Here is a 21,813-nt window from a genome sequence, read left to right as displayed (position 1 = left end):
AGCACAGTGCCTGGCATACACAGAAAGGTGGCTTGTTTTATATTATATAGTTAAACCCCGAGCTCAACTAAAACACACCTTCTCCTGCCCTTTATCTAGTTTATTCTTACATTATCCTTCAGGACTCAGCTTAAACTCTACTTCCTCCAGAGAGAGTAATTGCTGCCTATACTGGTGTGGCTGTTCTTGCCATATGTGCCTGTGGTATCACATCCTTCTCCTCTCATTGAACTAATCTCACTTTATTATTATAGCCTGGCAGTCTATCAAGCCTACCTGATTTTAAACTTTCATGAAGTCATAGACCAAGATTGTCTTATTCACCTTATATGCTCAGCATCTAGCGTAACACCTGACATGGTAGGCACCTGATAAATTTGTTGTTGTTGTTGTTGTTGTTATTGTTTTGAGATGGCACCTCGGCCGGGTGCGGTGGCTCACGCCTGTAATCCAAGCACTTTGGAGGCCAAGGCAGGTGGATCACCTGAGGTCAGGAGTTCAAGACCAGCCTGACCAACATGGTGAAACCCCATCTTTAAAAAAGAAAAAAAAAAAAAAGAGAGAGATGGAGCCTTACTCTCACTCAGGCTGGAGTCCAGTGGAGCAATCTTGGCTCACCGCAACCTCCTCCTCCCAGGTTCAAGCGATTCTCGTGCCTTAGCCTTCCAAGGAGCTGGGATTATAGGTGTGTGCCACCACACCCAGCTAATTTTTTGTATTTTTCATGTAGACAGGGTCTCAAACTCCTGACCTCAGGTGATCTGCCAACCTCAGCCTCCCAAAGTGCTGGCATTACAGGTGTGAACCACCACACCTGGCCTGATAAATTTTTGAATAAAGAAATGGATGTCTTTAATATACCTAATCAAGAGTAGCAGAAGTATTACACCTCTTCTAGAATTCATCAGAAAATCCAAGAAGGAAACAAAAGAGTAGTTCCTTCTTTCTTGGACCACGTTTAGACTTTTTCTAAAAGTCTAACAATCTTGACCGCTTCATATTCCAGGGCACAAGTGGGGAAATGAAAACACTCAATGACAGATTTTATGTCTGCAGATTTCTGAATATCTTCTTCATCTGAACATTCTACTATATAGAACAGGCATCAAGATCTCCAACTAATTGAGATGGGAGAATAAGAACTATTCCCTCATTTTAACCAAGAAGGGAGAATAAGAAAAAAGTACCCACAGACTGGTGGCCACTCATAAGCTCACCTGATGTGCAATTCTCTTAACCGGCCCTGTCGGGTACAAGCATGTGTGCCACGATACTGCACTAGATGACTGGTACTAGGTAACTCCCTCCGGATCCCCAAGGATGCAGAAGACTTCTTATTGGACAGTGTCTTTGGAGAATAAGGTTTCTTAATTGCACCATCCCTAAAATACCTTAAATTTGAAGAGGAAGGAGGCAAGGAGAGAATAAAGTTATCTCTGCATGTGATACAAATACTTTTAATATACAAGCAAAATTAAACAAATAAGCTCACTAAGACTGACAATATCAAGGTTTCAAGGATAATAGGCAGCCCAATCTGACAGAAATATCGGCCAACGACTGGAGGTGGGTACTGCTGGGTCAGCTCTAGGCAGGAACTACAGAGCTGGAGGGTACCCTCTGGAGTCATTAGGCCTAACTTAGTTTTCTTTTGTTTGAGACAGGTTCTCACTGTCGCCCAAGCTGGAATGCTGTGGCATGACCACAGCTCACTGCAGCCTCAACCTCCCAGGCTCTTGCGATCCTCCCATCTGAGCCTCCCAAGCAACTAGGACCACAGATGCATGCCAGTGAGACTTTGTCTCTTAAAAAAACAACAACACGGTGAGACCATGTCTCTTAAAAAAACAACAACACGGTCAGACCGTGTTAAATATATTTATTTAAATAAATATATATTTAAAAACATATATATATATATATATATATATATATATATTTTTTTTTTTTGAGGCGGAGTTTTGTTCTTGTTACCCAGGCTGGAGTGCAATGGTGCGATCTCGGCTCGCCGCAACCTCCGCCTCCTGGGTTCAGGCAATTCTCCTGCCTCAGCCTCCTAAAAACATATATTTTTAAGAGACAAGGTCTCACTGTGTTGTTGTTTTTTTAAGAGACAAGGTCTCTTAAACAGTATTATTTTTTTAAGAGACAAGGTCTCTTAAATAGTATTATTTTTTTAAGAGACAAGGTCTCAGGCCAGGCGTGGTGGCTCACGCCTGTAATCCAAGTACTTTGGAGGCCAAGGCAGGTGGATCGCCTGAGGTCGGGAGTTCAAGACCAGCCTGACCAATATGGTAAAGACCCGTCTTTAAAAAAAAAAAAAAAAAAAGAGACAAGGTCTCACTGTGTTGCCTAGGCTGGTCTTGAACTCCTGGGATTAAGGAATCCTCCCACCACAGCCTCCTAAGTAGCTGAGACTACAGGCGTACAACAAACACTATGATCAGCTAATTTTTTATTTTTTTGAGACAAGGTCTTACACTGTGGCCCAGGCTGGAGTGCAGTGGCACAATCTCTCTCACTGCAATCTCTGCCTCCCAGGTTCAAGCGATTTTCCCGTCTCAGCCTTCCTAGTAGCTGGGATTACAGGCACCCACCACTGAGCCTGGCTAAGTTTTGTATTTTTAGTACAGATAGGGTTTCACCATGTTGGCCAGGCTGGTCTTGAATTCCTGACTCCAGGTGATCCACCCACCTTGGCCTCCCAAAGTGCTGGGATAACAGCCTTGAGCCACTGAGCCTGGCCAATTTACTTTTTTTTTTTTTTTTTTTTTTTTTTTTTTTAGAGACGGGGTCTCATTATATTGCCCAGGTTAGTCTCAAACTCCTGGGCTCAAGTAATCTTCCTACCTCAGACTCCCAAAGTGGTAGCATTACAGACATGCACCATTGTACCTGGCCTGATCTCATTCTTGATCTCTTGCTTCAGAATATCTGCACTGAGGCTAACACACACATATGTATACATAAATACACACATAAGCACACACACACACAAGCACACACACACAGTTTAACTTATTTTTTAAAACTTTTTATTTTTTTGTTTGTTTTCTTGAAACAAGGTCTTGCCATGTTACCTAGGCTGGTCTTGAACGCCTGGGCTCAAGCAATCCTCCCACCTAAGCCTTCCGAAATGCTGAGATTATAGGTGTGAGCTACCACGTTTAGTCTCCTAGATTTTATTTTTTTAGAGAAATTTGAAGTTTACTGCAAAATTGAGAAGAACACAGAGTTCCCACATACCCCTTTCTTTACACACACACACAGCTATATATGCAAAAATAACTATGTTTACAGAAATAAAAGTCAAGGTTAAATATATTTGCAGGGTGGGGGGTAACTATAAACAGTAAGGTAGAAGCATTAATCACAACAGCCGAAAGTTAGAAGCAATTTAATTTTTTTTTTTTTTTTAAAGACAGGCTCTCGGCTGGGTGCAGTGGCTCATGCCTGTAATCCCAGCACTTTGGGAGACAGAGGTGGGCAGATCACGAGGTCAGGAGATCGAGACCATCCTGGCCAACATGGTGAAACCCTGTCTCTACTGAAAATACAAAAATTAGCTGGGAGTGGTGGTGCACACCTGTAGTTCCAGCTACTCAGGAGGCTGAAGCAAGAGGCTCACTCGAATCCAGAAAGTAGAGGTTGCAGTGACCCAAGATTGTGCCACTGCACTCCTGGCGACTGAGCAAGACTCCGTCTTGAAAAAAAAAAAAAAAAAAGACAGGCTCTCAGTCTGTCATCCAGTCTGGAGTGCAGTGGTGTGATCAGGGCTCACCACAGCCTTGACATCCCAAGCTCAGGTGATCCTCCTACCTCAGCCTCCCGAGTAGCTGGGACTGTAGCCATGTACCACCAAGCTAATTTTTAGCTAATTTTGGTTAATTTTTTTTTTTTTTTGTAGAGATGGTTTCGCCTTGATGCTTAGAGTAGTCTTGAACTCCTGGGCTCAAGCAATCCACCAGCCTCAGCTCTCTAAAGTGCTGGAATTGCAGGCATAAGCCACAGCGCCCAGCTCTAATGGTTTATCAATGGATGAATGAATAAACAAAATGTGGTACAGTCATGAATGAAATAGCATCATTCACCCATAAAAAAGAATGAATATAAACTACAACATGAATGAATTCTGTAAACAGGTAAAACAAGCCAGACACAAAAGGAGTTTGAAATAAGGCCAGGTACGGTGGCTTACACCTGTAATCCCAACACTCTGGGAAACCCAGGAGTTTGAGACCAGGCTGAGTAACATGGTGAGACCCTGTTTCTACAAAAAATTAAAAAAAAAAAAAATCAGCAAGTGTTTGTGGCATGAACATGTAGTCCCAGCTATATGACAGGCTGAAACAGGAGGATCACTTGAGCCCAGGAGGTTGAGGTTGCAACAAGCTGTGTTCCTATCACTGCACTCCCATGTGGACAGTGGAGAACAAAAAGGAGAAATATTACATAATTCCATTTATATGGGGTACATATAATGGGTTAATTCACAGAAACAAAAAGTAGAATAGAGTTTACCAGAGGCTGAGAGAAGAGAGGAATGGGGAGTAACTGTTTGATGGGTACAGAGTTTCTGTTACACACGATTTTAAAAGGGAGTGATGGGTGCACAACATTGTGAATGTACTTAATATGCCACTGATCACACACTTAAAAATGGTTAAAATGAGAAAATTTATGTTTTATATATTTTACAATAAAAAATATGATCTGAGGCGGGGCATGGTGGCTCACACCTATAATCCCAGCACTTTGGGAGGCCGAGGCGGTTGGATCACCTGAGGTCAGGAGTTCAAGTGCAGCCTGGCCAACATAGCAAAACCCCATCTCTACTAAAATATTTTTTAAATTAGCTGGGCATGGTGGTGTGCACCTGTAATCCTACCTACTTGGGAGGCTGAGGCAGGAGAATCGCTTGAGCCTGGGGAGGCAGAGGTTGCAGTGAGCCAAGACTGCACCACTGTACTACATCCTGGGTGACAGAGCAAGGCTCCATCTCAAAAAAAAAAAAAAAAAAAGGGAAAGGGAAAGGAGAGACAAATACCTAATACATTCAGGGCTTAAAGCATAGATGATAGGTTGACAGGTGCAGCAAACCACCATGGCATATGTATACCTATGTAACAAACCTCCATGTTCAGCACGTATATCCCAGAATTTAAAGTAAAATTTAAAAAAATTTAAAAACAAAAACAAAGATCTGAGGCCAGGCATAGTGGCTCACACCTGTATTGCCAGCACTTTGGGAGGCTGAGGTGGGTGAATAACCTGAAGTTAGGAGTTTGAGACCAGCCTGACCAACATGATGAAATCCCATCTCTACTAAAAATACAAAATTAGCCAGGCATGGTGGCGTGAGCCTGTAATCCCAGCTACTGGGGAGGCTGAGGCAGGAGAATCCCTTGAACCCAGAAGGCAGAGGTTGCAGTGAGCCAAGATTGTGCCTCTGCCCTCCAGCTTGGGCAACAGAGCGAAACTCTGTCTCAAAAAAAGGAAAGATCTGGAAAAAAAAAAAGTGAGGTAGGAGATTTTTTAAAGAATTAAATAGGCTGGGCACAGTGGCTCATGCCTGTAATCCCAGCACTTTGGGGAGGCTGAGGCAGGCGGATCACCTGAGGTCAGGAGTTGGAAATCAGCCCAACCAGCATGGAGAAACCCCATCTCTACTAAAATACAAAATTGGCTGGGCATGGTGGCGCATGCCCGTAATCCCAGCTACTCGGGAGGCTAGGGGAGGACAATTGCTTGAACCTGGGAGGCGGAGGGTGCCATGAGCCAAGATCATGCCATTGCACTCCAGCCTGGGCAACAAGAGTGAAACTCCATCTAAAATATAATAATAATAATTAAATAGAACAGCTAGAAGCAATATAAATCATAAATGAGGACGGTGATAAAGTTAAAATGTTTTAAGATTCTTACATTGAGAGGAGGGCAAAAATAATAATACTGAGCTTAATATGGCAAGGAGATAACGTTTTAATGTCTAAGGTAACTACTAAAAGAATGAAACAAGTATATAAACTTCCAAACTAAAAAGGAAGAAGAAAATGTAATGATAAGAAAATTGGGTTTCAACACGGTGAAACCCAATCTCTGCTAAAAATACAACCCCAAAGTAGGCAAGAAATCAATGAAAAAAAAAAAAAAAAAACAAGAACAGGCAGGACAACTAAAAAGCATGAAATCAGAATGTAAATTTAAACCTACATATATATCAGTAATTACCTTAAATATAAATGACCTAAATGTTCCAAAAGACAAAGATCTCCAGAGTGGACTGAGAAACAGAAATCTACCTATATACTGTTTACAACACACAAGTAATACATGAGGATGCAGAAAGTTTTTAAAGTAAAGGAAGAGGAATATATTTACAATGCAAATAAAGACCAAACAAAAACCAATACAGTTATCCTAGTATCAGATAAAAAATATGTTTTATGGCAAAAAGGATTACTAGAAATGAAGATGATTTATTCATAATGATGAAAAGTTGAATTTCCCAGCAAATTAACAATTATATATTTGTATGCATCCTTTAAATAAGTCTTAAAATATATAAAGCTAAAAACTTACTGGATTATAAAGAGAAACAGGCAAATCTTTATTAATAGAGGGAGATCTTAGCATACCTCTCTCACTAATAAAGCAAACACATACCAAATTATTTTAATAATAATTAACACAATTACTTAAAATTCCCTGGCCAGGAACAGTGGCTCACATCTGTAACCCCAGCACTTTGGGAGGCTGAGGTGGATAGATTACCTGAGGTCAGGAGTTCAAGACCAGCCAGGCCAACATGGTGAAACCTCATCTCTACTAAAAATACAAAATTAGCTGGGCATGGTGGTATGCACCTGTAATCCCAGTTACTCTGGAGGCTGAGGCAGGAGAATCACTTGAACCCAGGAGGTGGAGGTTGCAGTGAGCCAAGATCATGCCACTGCACTCCAGCCTGGGTGAGAGAGGAAGACTTTGTCTCAAAAAAAAAAAAAAAAAAAAATTAGCTGGCCGTGGTGATACATGCCTGCAGTTCCAGCCACATGGGAAACTGAGGTGGGAAGATCACTTGAACCCAGAAGTTCAAGGCTGCAGTGAGCTATGATGACACAAGCCTGGGCAACGGATCAATACCCTGCCTCAAAAAAAAAAGGAAAAAAGAAAAAGGAAAAAATGTTAGATTGCATAGTATGTTCATTTTTAGTCTTAATTATTATTATTATTTTTTTTTTTTTGAGACGAAGTCTCGCCCAGTCACCAGGCTGGAGTGCCTAGTGTAGTGGCGTGATCTCGGCTCACTGCAACCTCTGCCTCCTGGGTTCAAGTCATTCTCCTGCCTCAGCCTCCCAAGTAGCTGGGACTACAGGCATGCTCCACCATGCCCAGCTAACTTTTGTATTTTTAGTAGAGATGGAGTTTCCCCATGTTGGCCAGGATGGTCTCAATCTTTTGACCTTGTCATCTGCCCACCTCAGCCTTCCAAAGTGCTGGGATTACAGGCATGAGCCACCGAGCCCAGCCTTAATTCTTTTATAATACATGCATTTAATACTGTACATTAAATGCATTAAACCTATTATACATTTCTCTAAACATGGCTGTAGCATTACATATATTGATATGTAGTATTTTTATAAGCATTTCAACGTATTTGCTAATTTCCATTATGTTTTTTCTTTGATTTTGTGGAAAAGGATTCAAAGCAAAACAGCAAAGGGAAAAGGGGCACAGGGCAAAGTCTGGTGGAAATCAAGTACAAGCTTCCAAGAATCCTCTCCCAGTGGAATCACATAGGACACTCTTAATTCCTCCAGCACTGAATTGTGATAACACATGAGAAGTGTTGTGTATCAGTGAAACTTATTAGAGACTCATTACCCAAGCTTTTACTGAGGGCTGGTCAGATAGGCACCCTCTACCTAACATATACCAAAATTCCAGACTCCTAGAGGGAGTGCTGGTATCCAGCATAAAAAACATTGCATGAACACACAGTGTAGATCCTGTTAACTATTCATCAGTTAGGGAATGGAGGGAACCCTTCTGAAATCTAAGTTTCCAGGCACCAACCAAGGGTCAACCTCGTAAGCGGGATTTTCTAAGAACAGCAGCCACAGGCGTGCTATGTTATTTTCTGCACAAAGGGAAAACAGACATAACAGAGAAGATCAAAGAGAAAAGCTGGTTCCCTAAAAAGACTAATACAGTTGACAGCCAGTGAAACTGATTAAGAAATCGAAATAAATGTGTCAACTGTATATTTCTATAAACTAACAATAAAGAAAAAACAATTATATATATTTATATACTATTTTCAAATGGCATCGCAAACATCAAACATAGGAGTAAATCTAATAATTTTATAGGCAAAATAATTTATTTGGTTTTCTCCCTTCTTGATCAGTTTCACTGGCTGTGAAGTGTATTAGTCTTTTTTAAGGAACCAGCTTTTCTCTTTGATCTTCTCTGTTATGTCTGTTTTCCTTTTGTGCAGAAAATAACACAGCAGGCCTGTGGCTGCTGTTCTTAGAAAATCCCGCTTACAAGGTTGACCCTTGGTTGGTGTCTGGAAACTTAGATTTCAGAAGGGTTCCCACCATTTCCTAACTGATACAATATAGATGTCAATTTTTCCCACTGTGATCTATAGCTTCAAAGTAATCTCAATTAAAATCAGTATAACACCGGGTGCAGTGGCTCACGCCTGTTATCTCAGCACTTTGGGAAGCTGAGGCAGGTGGATCACGAGGTCAGGAGATCGAGACCATCCTGGCTAACACAGTGAAACCACATCTCTACTAAAAATACAAAAATTAGCTGTGCATGGTGGCACATGCCTGTAGTCCCAGCTACTTGGGAGGCTGAGGCAGGAGAATCACTTGAACCCGGGAGGCGGAGGTTGCAGTGAGCTGAGATGGTGCCATTGCACTCCAGCCTGGGTGACAGAGCGAGACTTTATCTCAAAAAAACAAAAACAAAACCCAATAGAGGGTTGGGCACAGTGGCTCACGCCTGTCATCCCAGCACTTTGGAAGACCAAGGTGGGCAGATCACCTTGACTGAGACGGGAGTTTGACACCAGCCTGGCCAACATGATAAAACACCATCTCTACTAAAAATAAAAAAACTAGCAAGGCGTGGTGGCAGGTGCCTATAATCCCAGCTACTCTAGGGGCTGAGGCAAGAGAATCACTTGAACCTGGGAGGCAGAAGATGCAGTGCACCAAGATCGTGCCACTCCAGCCTGGGTGACAGAGAAAAGACTGTTTCAGAAAAAAAAAAGAAAAAGATTTTATTTTGGGGAGGGAGAGGACTTGGCAAGTTGATTCTGAAGCTTTTATAGAATTATAAATACCAAGAGTAGCTTAGACATTTCTTAAAAGTACTAGATAAGCAGTCTTATTCAAATATCAGGCTTATTGCAAGACTACATAATCAAGACATCACAATTTTGCAGCAGAAACAAATTGACCAAAGGAACAAGGCTGATAGCCAAGAAACCGACTTGGGCTTAAATGAACACTTGAGTAATGATAAGGATGGCACTATAGAGCAGTTTTTTCAATAAACTGTGCTGGGGCAATTATATACCCACGTGAAAAAAAAAATAGGATCTCTGACTCACATATAAACAAAAATCAATTTCAGGAGATCTGAAATCAATTTCAGGAGGTAAACAGCAAAATAATAAGTTCTTAAAGATGATACAGGCCGGGCACAGTGGCTCACGCCTGTAATCCCAATACTTTGGGAGGCCGAGGCCAGTGGATCACCCGAGGTCAGGAGTTTGGGGCCGGCCTGACCAACATGGTGAAACCTCGTCTCTACTAAAAATACAGAATTAGCCGGATGTGGTGGCAAATGCCTGTAATCCTAATTACTTGGGAAGCTGAGGCAGGAGAATCGCTTGAACCCAGGAGGCAGAGGTTGCAGTAGCCAAGATCATGCCATTGCACTACAGCCTGGGCAATAAGAACAAAACTCTGTCTCAAAAAAAAACATGATACAGAATATCTTAGGCCAGGCATGGTGGTCATGCCTATAATCCCAGCACTTTGAGAGGCTGAGGCAGGCAAATTGCTTGATCCCAGGAGTTTGAGACAACTCTGGGCAACATGGTAAAACCCCATCTCTACAAAAAATACAAAAATTCACCAGGTGTGGTGGCACACACCTGTACTACCAGCTTCTTGGGAGGCTGAAGTGAGAGGACTGCTTGAGCCTGGGAGGTTGAGGCCACAGTGTTCCTGATTGTGCCACTGCAATCCAGCCTATGACGGTGCGAGATCTTGTCTCAAACACTAACAATAAAACAAAACAAAACCCAGAATATCTTCATGACATCAGGAAAGAAACAGATTCCTTAAACCTGACAGAACATATATTAATCATAAAGGAAAATACTGACACATTTTACTAGGTTAAAAATTGTTTTTTGAGATGAAGACTCACTTTGTCACCCAGGCCAGAGTCAGTGCTACCACCTCAGCTCACTGTAACCTCCACCCCCTGGGTTCAAGTGATTCTCCCATTTCAGCCTCCCAACTAGCGGGGATTATAGGCATGCAACACCACACCTGGCTGATTTTTGCATTTTTAGTAGAGATGAAATTTCACAGTGTTGGCCAGGCTAGCCTTGAACTCCTGACCTCAAATGATCTGCCTGCCTTGGCCTCCCAAAGTGCTGGGATCACAGGGGAGAGCCACTGTGCCTGGCTTTTTTTTTCTTTTCTTTTTTCTTTTTTGAGACAGTTTCATTCTGTTGCCCAGGCTGGAGTGCAGTGGTGCCATCTCCACTCACTGCAACCTCCGCTTCCCAGGTTCAAGCAATTCTCCTGCCTTAGCCTCTAAAGTACCTGCGACTACAGGCACACACCACCACGCCCAGCTAATTTTTGTATTACTAGTAGAGATGAGGTTTTGCCCTCTTGGCCAGGCTTGTCTAAAACTCCTGACCTAGAGTGATCCACCTGCCTCAGCCTCTCAAAGTGCTGGAACTCCAGGCATGAGCCACAGCACCCGGCCTAAATTTAAAACAACTTAATTCATCAACTGATGATGAAGTGAAGGGAGAAGATGTTTGTTACATATTTTCTCTTCGCATACCTTTTTTTTTTCTTTTTTTTTTGAGACAAAGTCTCATTTCTGTCACCAGGCTGGAGTGCAGCAGTGCAAAAAGATTCATATTCAAAAACAGAAAAGCTCCTATATATTAATTAGTACAAATAATATACAACTCGTTGGAAAAACAGGAATAAGACTTGAATGTGTACTTCAAAAAGAGAAAATCTAGTACCCAATCAACATATGAAAAGGTATGATAGCCTGGTGCAGTGGCTCATGCCTGTAATTCCAGCACTTTGGGAGGACGAGGTGGGCGGATTGCCTGAGGTCAGGATTTCCAGCCATCTCTACTAAAACTACAAAGAAATTAGTCACGTGAGGTGGCATGCGCCCGTAATCCCAGCTACTCAGGCGGCTAAGAGGAATTGCTTGAACCAGGGAGGTGGAGGTTGCACTGAGCCGAGATCATGCCACTGCACTCCAGCCTGGGTGACAGAGCGAGACTCTGCCTCGAAAAAAAAAAATAGCCGGGCGCAGTGGCTCACGCCTGTAATCCCAGTACTTTGGGAGGCCGAGGCGGGTGGATCACGAGGTCAACAGATCGAGACCATCCTGGTCAACATGGTGAAACCCCGTCTCTACTAAAACTACAAAAAATTAGCTGGGCATGGTGGTGAGTGCCTGTAATCCCAGCTACTCAGGAGGCTGAGGCAGAATTGCCTGAACCCAGGAGGCGGAGGTTGCGGTGAGCCGAGATCGCGCCATTGCACTCCAGCCTGGGTAACAAGAGCGAAACTCCGTCTCAAAAAAAAAAAATAAATAAAAGAAAAAAATAAATAAATAAACTGAAATATTCTTACAATGTAATATTACAGAGCAAGGAAAATAAGCAAATTACAACTCCACACAGCAACATGGAGGAATCCTAAAACCTTGAAACAAAGAATCAAGATACAAAAGAATACATACAGTATCATTCCATGTATTTAATGCAAAGAGGCAAAACTAAACTGTATTGTTTAGGAATGTATGCTTATTAGGTAAAAATTAAAAGAAATTTAAGAAAGTGATTACCATTAAAGGTAGGATGGTGATTAACTCTAGGAAAGGAGAGGGTGTGATTGGGAAAGTTTCACTCTTCTTGCCCAGGCAATGGTGTGATCTCCGCTCACTGCAGCCTCTGCCTCCCAGGTACAAACAACACTCCTGCCTCAGTTTATAGAGTAGCTGGGATTATAGACATATGCCACCATGCCCAGCTAATTTTGTATTTTTAGTAGAGACAGAGTTTTACCATGTTGGTCAGACTGGTCTCAAACTCCTGACCTCAGGTGATCTGTCTGTCTTGGCCTCCCGAAGTGCTGGGATTGCACAGGAGTAAGCCACAGCGCCTGACCAATAAACTATTTCTTTCTTTTCTTTTCTTTTTTTTTTTTTTTTGAGACAGTCTCATTCTGTTGCCCAGGCTGACAGCAATGGCGTAATCTCAGCTCACTGCAACCTCTGCCTCCTAGGTTCAAGCGATTCTCCTGCCTCAGCCTCCTGAGTAGCTGGGGTTACAGGCGCACCCACCACTAGTGCACACCGGCTAATTCTGGTATTTTTACTAGAGACGGGGTTTCACCACGTTGGTCAGGCTGGTCTCGAACTCCTGCCCTTGTGATCCACCTGCCTCGGCCTCCCAAAGTGCTGGGATTATAGGAGTGAGCCATCACGCCCAGCCCAATAAACTATTTCTTTTTTTTTTTTTTTTTTTTTTTTTTTTTGAGACGGAGTCTCACTCTGTTGCCAGGCTGGAGTGCAATGGACCGATCTCAGCTCACTGCAACCTCTGCCTCCCGGGTTCAAGCAATTCTCCTACCTTAGCCTCCCGAGTAGCTGGGATTACAGGCATTTGCCACCATGCCAAGCTAATTTTTGTATTTTCAGTAGAGACGGGGTTTCATCATGTTGGCCAGGATAATCTCAATCCCCTGGACCTTGTGATCCCCCCACCTCAGCCTCCCAAAGTGCAGGGATTACAGGTATTAGCCGCAGCCAATAAACTATTTATCTGGGTGAGGCTTACATTGTTTGTTTCAAAATGATATCTTAAATGATACATTTTTCTGTACCTTTCTGAATCTGCATAATATTTAACAACTTAGGCTGGGGCATGGCAGCTCACACCTATAATCCCAGCACTTTGGGAAGCCAAGGCAGGCGTATCACTAGGTCAGGAGGTCAGAGCAAAACTCAATTTCAAAAAAAAAAAAAAAAGAAAGAAACCATGCCAGAGTTAGAGGCCACAGAGCTTCATATTAAGGCCATGGTTAATTTGTTTGAGAAGAGGAAATAAGGCAGGCCTGAAGAGTACTCTATGGATCATGCAGTAAACACTGTCAGGGTGCTGGTTCAGCTTATGAGGACTCCTTCTTTTCCTCTTTTTTTTTGAGACGAAGTCTCGCTTCTGTCACCAAGCTGGAATGCAGTGGTGCAATCTCGGCTCACTGCAATCTCCACCTCCTGTGTTCAAGCGATTCACCTGCCTCAGCCTCCCGAGTAGCTGGCATTACAGGCATGCACCACCACACCCAGCTAATTTTTGTATTTTTAGTAGAGACGAGCTTTCACTGTGTTGGCCATGATGGTTTCGATCTCTTGATTACAGGTGTAAGCCACCTCACCCAGCCTGGCTTTTTTTTTTCTTTTTTTTTTTTTGAGATGGAGTCTCGCTTTATCACCAGGCTGGAATGCAACTGTGCAATCTTGGCTCACTGGAACTTCCGCCTCCCGGGTTCAAGTGATTCTCCTGCCTCAGCCTCCTGAGTGGCTGGGATTACAGGCGCCTGCCACATCTACCTAATTTTAGTATTTTTAGTAAAGATGGGTTTCACCATGTTGGCCAGGCTGCTTTCCAACTCCTGACCTCAGGTGATCCACATGCCTCAGCCTCCCAAAGTGGTGGGATTACAGGCGTGAGCCACTGCACCCAAGGACTCCTTCTTCTATGAGAACTCCTTCTTCTGTCAACAGGGGCAGGATCTCAGCAGCTATGCTTGAACTCCATGACCTTCCTCTAACTCGTAGTTGATTATAGCAGGGGGAGAAAACTGACCCTTGCTGGACCAACCAAATTCATTCTACCAAGACAAAATTTTGAAGCACAAAGATGGCACTGCTCAGGAAGAAGGGGTCCATAATACCTGCTGAATAGGTCCCTTAAACACTCCTTAGTCCCATTTTGCCCAAGACCCACAGTGGATGCTATAAGAAACTTCCATAAATTAGTAGCACACTAAGTTGCAAGCTACAGGAACCCAGTTCAACTTAGTTTAAAAAAGAGCTTAACAATAAGGGTTCCTGAGCAAAACTGACAAGACTTTACCTAGATCAACCAATGAAAAAAGAGAGAAGACACAGATCACCAAACTTAGGAATGACAGAGAGGACATTATCGCTGACCCTTAATAAATTAAAAGAATTATAAGGGCATACAATTAACTTTATGCCAACAAACTGGACAACTTAAATGAAATGGAAACAATTCCAAAAGCTGAAATTAGCAAAATTAACTCAAGAAGAAATAGAGCTGGGCACGGTGGCTTACGCTTGTAATCCCAGCACTTTTGGTAGCTGAGGAAGGTGGATCATTTGAGGTCAGGAATTCAAGACAAGCCAGACCAACATGGTAAAACCCCATCTGTACTAAGAACACAAAAATCAGCCAGACGTGGTGGCATGCACCTATAAACCCAGCTACTCAGGAGGCTGAGGCAGAACTGCTTAAATCAGGGAGGCAGAGGTTGCAGTGAGCCAAGACTGTGCCACTGCACTCCAGCCTGGGCAATAGAGTGAGACTCCATCTCAAAAAACAAACAAAAAGAAGAAATGGAAACTTAATAATCTCTAACAAGTAAAAAAATTAAACGAGTAATTAAAATTTTTCCTATAAAGAGGCCAGGCTTGGTAGCTCACACTATAATCCCAGCACTTTGGGAGGCTGAGGCAGCAAAACTGCTTGAGTCCAGAAGTTAGAAACTTCATTGAGCTGTGATCATGCCACTGTACTCCAGCCAGGGCAACAGAGCAAGACCCTGTCTCTAAAATAAATATTCCTACCAAAAAAAGCACAGATAGTTTCAGTGTTTAATTATATGAAAGATTTTAAAAGAAGTAATAGGCAGAGCACAGTGACTCACACCTGTAATCCCAGCACTTTGGGAGGCTGAGGCGGGCAGATCACGAGGTCAGGAATTCAAGACCAGCCCGGCCAAAATAGTGAAACCCCGTCTCTACTAAAAATACAAAAAATTAGGCAGGCGTGGTGATAGACGCCTGTAATCCCAGCTATTTGGGAGGCTGAAGCAGGAGAATTGCTTCAACCTGGGGAGGCGGAGGTTGCAGTGAGCTGAGATTGTGCCATTGCACTTCAGCCCGGGCAACCGTGTGAGACTCCATCACAAACAAACAAACAAACAAATTAGCCGGGTGTGATAGCAGGTGCTGTAATCCCAGCTACTAGGGAGGCTGAGGCAGGATAATCACTTGAACCTGGGAGGCGGAAGTTGCAGTGAGCTCAGACTGCACCACTGCATTACAGCCTGGGCTACAAAACAAGACTCCATCTCAAAAATAAGCAAATAAAATATAATAACGATACTCCACAAACTCTTCCAGAAAATAGAGGCACACTTCCAAATTCATTGAGACGAGTATCGCCATCATACCAAAGCCAAAGATTATTACCAAAAAGAATAAAAAAGACCAATATACCTCATGACTATAGACATAAAAATCCTCAAAAAATAGTAGCAAACCAAATCCAACAACATATAAAAACCACTGTCATGGTTAAGATTAAGAGTCAACTTGATTGAATTGAAGGATGCAAAATATTGTTTCTGGGTGGATCTGGGTGTTTCTGGGTGTTGCCAGAAGAGATTAACATTTCAGTAAGTGGACTAGAAGAGGAAGACTCATCCATAATGTGGGTGAGCATCATCCAATAGGGGGCCAGTGCTGCTAGAGAAAGCAGGCAGAAGGTGGGATTAAGTCTTCTGGTCTTCATCTTTCTCCCATGCTGAATGTTTCCTGCCCTGGAATATCAGACTCCAAGTTCTTTGGCTGCTGGATTCTTGGACTTACACCAATGGTATGCCAGGGGCTCTCAAGCCTTTGGCCACAGACTGAAGGCTGCACTGTTGGCTTCCCTGCTTTTGAGGTTTTAGGACTTGGACTGAGCCACTACTGGCTTCCTTGTTCCTCAATTTGCAGACTGCCTATCATGGGACTTCACCTTGTGATCATGTGAGTCTATTTTCCTTAATAAACTCATATATATATATACATATACACAATACACACACACACACACACACACACACACACACACACACACACGTCTTATTAGTTCTGTCCCTCTAGAGGACCCTAATACAACTATATACCATATAAACACCATGACCAAGTGGGATTTATCCCAGGAATGCAAGGCTGGTTTAACATCCAAAAATCAATCTATGTAATACAGCATAATAGAAAAAAAACAAAAACGACATGATTATCTTAATAAATATAGAAAAACCATGTGATAAAATCCAGTAACACTCATAAAATCTATGAAAGGTCACAAGAAAATAGATGACATATTAAAAATAGAGTAATTTGAAGATGATATATTTACAAACTTGTGAGTGTAGAGGAACCACAAGGAACAGTGCAGGAACCTGAAGCTAGTAGAAGCTAAGCTGGTATTACCTCTAGGCCCAAAGAGATGAGGGGAGGGGACAATTACCAAAATCCAGAAAGGGAGAGTTATACAGAGTCTGCCACATTATAAGGTGCTGAGAGCTTCAGTGGAGAGACACAGCCAACAAAAGGTAAAAGTCGGAAAGCAACCATGATCAAAAGTAGAAGAAAGACACAAGAGCCAACCTTGAAGATGTAACTTCAAAACTAAGGAAAATCATACTCACTTCTGCTCAAAATCAGAATTTTAATGATTGACATTTCCATGCACTCAGAATGCTTTTTGACCGTAACATAATGTATAAAATTTACATATCTTACAGATGAGAAACTCAAAATAACAATGAAAAAAGAAAATACCCATAATTACTACCTCACTCATTATTTGTAATTTATTTTTTTCATACACAAAATGTTTACAGAGTTTTATATGAACCATCATTCCAGTTATATTTTTTTTTCAAGTTCCATCACTCACCTGGAATCAACCTTCTTCTCCATTCTCTGCTTAATCATTTTTTTGATGGAAATTCAACCAGTGGCTTGACATACACTTCTCAGTGAACAGATTCCTCATGAATCAAAGTCTTTTATCTTCCTCTTCTACCTAAATAAAAGAGACAGAAAATTATTTGTACTCACTCAGGAGCCACATTCTGAATAGCTACATGCCAGCTCCTAGTCTTCCGCCCTCTGTAATTCAACACTAGATTAACATGGGATAGGTCTCTGATTTAAAATATTATTTTTTAATTAAATTTTTAAATTTTTTGAGACAAAGTCTTGCTCTATCACCCAGGCTGGAACGCTGTGGCACAATCTCAGCTCACTGCAACCTCCACCTCCTGGGCTCAAGTGATTCTCCTGCCTCAGCCTCTCAAGTAGTTGGATTACGTGCACCTGCCACCATGCCTGACTAATTTTTGTATTTTTCAGTAGAGACAGGATTCCACTATGTTGGCCAGGCTGGTCACAAACTCCTAACCTCAACTGATCTGCCCACCTTGGCCTCTCAAAGTCCTGGAATTACAGGGGTGAGCCACAGCACCCAGCCTCAGTGTGGTTTTGATTTGCACTTCTCTAATGATCAGCAATGTTGAGCTTTTTTTCACGTTTGTTCACCACATGTATGTCTTCTTTTGAAAAGTGTCTGTTCATGTCCTTTGCCTACTTCTTAATGTGGCTTTTTCTCATAATGTTAGACCTTTGTCAGATAGGGTGCAAAACTTTTCCCCATTCTATAGCTTGTCTGTTTACTCTGATGATAGTTTCTTTTGCTGTGCAGAAGTGCTTTAGTTTAATTAGATCCCATTTGTCAATTTTTGATTTTGTTGCAATTGCTTCTGGCATCTTCGTCATGAAATCTTTGCCTGTGCCTATGTCTGAAATGATATTGCCTAGATTTTCTTTTAAGGTTTTTATAGTTTTGGGTTTTACATTTAAGTTTTTACACCATCTTGAGTTGGTTTTTGTATATGGTATGAGGAAGGAGTCCAGCTTCAATATTTGTATATGGCTAGCCAGTTCTCCCAGCACCTGTTATTAAATAGGGACTCCTTTCCCCAGTGTTGTCAGATTTGTCATAGATCAGATGGCTGTAGGCATGCGGTCTTATTATGGGTTCTCTATTCAGTTCCATTGGTCTGTGTTTCTGTTTCTGCACCAGTACCATTCTGTCTTAGTTACTGTAGCCTTGTAGCATAGTTTGAAGTTGGGTGGCATGATGCCTGCAGCTTTATCCTTTTTGCTTAGTATTGTCACAGCTATTCATGCTTTTTTTGTTCCATACAAATTTTAAAATAGTTTTTTCTAAGTATGTGAAGAATGTCAACGGTAGTTAATGGTAATAGCATTGAATCTGTAAATTGCTTTGGCCAATATGGCCATTTCATAATATTGATTTTTCCTATCCATGAGCATGAAATGTTTTCCCATTTGTTTGTGTCACCTCTGATTTCTTTAAGCAGTGGTTTGTAGTTCTCCTTGAAGGGGTCTTTCACATCCCTTGTTAGCTATATTCCTAGTATTTTATTCTTTTTGTGGCAACTGTAATAGGAGTTCATTTATGATTTGGTTCTCTGCTTGCCTGTTGTTGGTGTATAGGAATGTCTGCAATTTTTGCACATTGATTTGTATCCTTAGGCTTTGCTGAAGTTGGTTATCAGCTTAAGAAGCTTTTGGACTGAGATGATGGAGTTTTCTAGATATAGGATCACATCATCTGCAGTATGTCATTTTCTAAGAAAGGAAACTGAGAGGAGAGTGAGCCACACTCAAAAGGTGAACCTAGCTCTTTCTTCCTGTCTAGATGTTTCAGCACCCTCAACTTCCCTTCACAAAAACACCAGTAGAGGCCAAGATTTCTTATTTTTCCCCACATTAATTTTTATGGTTATCAGTGTTATTGTGTATAGCTTTCATTCTCTTTCTTTCCTTTTTTAAAGACAAGATTTCTGGCCAGGCACAGTGGCTCATGCCTGTAATATCAGCACTCTGGGAGGCCAAGGCAGTCGGATCACCTGAAGTCAGGAGTTCAAGACCAGCCTGCCCAACATGGTGAAACTCTGTCTCTACTAAAGATACAAAAATTAGCCAGCCACGGTGGTGGACACCTGCAATCCCAGCTACTCAGGAATCTGAGGGAGGAGAATCACTTGAGTCCATGAGGCAGAGGTTGCAGTGAGCTGAGATTGCGCCACTGCACTGTGGCCTGGGAGACAGAGTAAGACTCTGTCTGAGAAAATAAAAGACAGGATTTCCCTCTGTTGCCCAGGCTGGAGTGTAGCAGTGCAATCACGGCTCACTGCAGTCTCGACCTCCTCAGGCTCAGGTGATCCTCCCACCTCAGCCTCCCAAAGTGTTAGGATTACAGGAATGAGTCCCCATACCTGGCCTTTTTTCTTTCTCCCATTGTCATCCAGAGTCTCATGTTGTCATTCAGGCTGAAGTACTGTGGCACTATCACAGCTCACTGCAGCCTCAACCTCTCAGGCTCAAGCAATCCTCCCACCACAGCTTCTCAAGTAGCTGGGACCACAGGTATGTGCCACCATGATGAGCTAATTTTTTACTACTTGTAGAGACTGGGTCTTGCTATAGTGCCCAGGCTGGTCTCAAACTCCTGAGCTCAACTGATCCAGCCACCTTGGCCTCCCAAAGTGGCTTTTGTTGTGTGTACAGATAGGATTCCTCTCTGTCACTCAAGGTGGAGTGCAGTGGCATGATCATAGCTGAATGCAATCTGAAACTCCTGGGCTCTAGCAATTCTCCTGTCTTGGCCTCCCAAGTAGCTGGGACTACAGACAGGCCCCACTGCACCTGGCCAGTTTTCATTTTCTGTTTTTTTTTTTTAAGATGGAGTCTTGCTCTGTCGCAGAGGCTGGAGTGCAGTGGTGTGATCTCTGCTCACTGCAACCTCCACCTTCCGAGTTCAAGCAATTCTCCTGCCTCAGCCTCCTGAGTAGCTGGAATTATAGGCACACACTACCACACCCGGCTAATTTTTTTTCTATATATATATTTTTAGTAGAGACAGGGTTTCGCCATGTTGGCCAGGCTGGTCTTGAACTCCTGACCTCAAGTGATCTGCCTGCCTCAGCCTCCCAAAGTGCTGGGATTACAGGTGTGAGCCACCATGCTCAGCCATAATTTCTCAATTACACTTAAGTATAAATGGACAATCAAGAATCACAAAAAATTTGGAAAAGACATCCGACAAATAAGAAAGAGACCAAAATAAAACCAACAAAAAAACTCTAAGTGCTACCACCCATGATGAAATCTCGCTAAAAAACTGAACCTGGCCAGGCATGGTGGCTCATGCTTATAATCTCAGCACTTTGGGCGGCCGAGGCAGGTGGATCACCTGAGGTCAGGAGTTCGAGACCAGCCTGGACAACATGGTGAAACCTTGTCTCTATGAAAAAACAAAAATTAGCTGGGCATGGTGGTGGGCGCCTATAATTCCAGTTACACTGGAGGCTGAGGCAGGAGAATTGCTTGAAACTGGGAGGTGGAGGTTGCAGTGAGCTGAGATCACAACACTGCATTTCAGCCTGGGCAACAAGAGCAAAGCTCCATCTAAAAAAAAAAAAAAAAAAAATTGAACCTGAATATCATCAAGCCTCATCTAGAACTAAGTACAGTAAGTCCTCACTTAACGTCATCCTCACTTAATGTCATCGATAAGTTCTTGGACACTACAACTTTAAGCAAAACGATGTACAAAGAAACCAATTTTACCAAAAGCTAATTGATATAAACAAGAATTAAGTTCCTATAATGTATTTCTGGACACAAAACATCACTAAACTTCAAACGCTTCTAATATTAAACACTGAAATAAATATGAGCTACACATGCATGTACAGAAGATTCAGAAGAACAAGTAAGATAACTATTTTTTTTTTTTTTTGAGACGGAGTTTTGTTCTCGTTACCCAGGCTGGAGTGCAATGGCGCGATCTCGGCTCACCGCAACCTCCGCCTCCTGGGTTCAGGCAATTCTCCTGCCTCAGCCTCCCGAGTAGCTGGGATTACAGGCATGCGCCACTATGCCCAGCTAATTTTTTGTATTTTTAGTAGAGACGGGGTTTCACCATGTTGACCAGGATGGTCTTGATCTCTTGACCTCGTGATCCACCCGCCTCGGCCTCCCAAAGTGCTGGGATTACAGGCTTGAGCCACCGCGCCCGGCTAAGATAACTATTTACCCACTTATTCTAGTCAAGGCTAGCTAGCGTCTATCCTGGCAGCTCAGGGCACAGGAAGGGAACCCATCCTTGTGGACAGGACGCCATTCACAGCATTGCATAGTCACACACACACACTCAGACTGGGATCACTTAGACACATAAAGGAACCTAATGTGCTTATCTTGGGGACGTGGGAGGAAACTAGAGCATCCAGTGTAAACTCAGGCAGGCATGAGGAACATGCCAACTATAGACAGACAGTGGACCCATCCACTGCACTCCATGGGCATCAAGAGTGAAAATCTCAAAAAAAAACA

General features: G+C 42.6%; 1 protein-coding gene across 1 annotated transcript in view; it reads right to left on the bottom strand.

Moving 5' to 3' along the window:
* SFI1 (SFI1 centrin binding protein) overlaps nt 1-17,380 on the bottom strand; it is a 100,194-nt gene extending 82,814 nt beyond the window's left edge. The window contains 3 exon segments of the mRNA XM_032256566.1: nt 1,218-1,391; nt 17,282-17,322; nt 17,324-17,380. Coding sequence (XP_032112457.1) covers nt 1,218-1,391; nt 17,282-17,322; nt 17,324-17,380 — 272 coding nt within the window.
* Between the last annotated feature and the right edge of the window lie 4,433 nt (nt 17,381-21,813).

This window comes from Sapajus apella, unplaced genomic scaffold, assembly GCF_009761245.1.
Source record: "Sapajus apella isolate SASKATOON/1434 unplaced genomic scaffold, GSC_monkey_1.0 scaffold95, whole genome shotgun sequence".
NCBI classification, from domain to species: Eukaryota; Metazoa; Chordata; class Mammalia; order Primates; family Cebidae; genus Sapajus; species Sapajus apella.
Note: the sequence above shows the minus strand (reverse complement) of the source record. Positions and strands in the feature narration are given on the sequence as shown.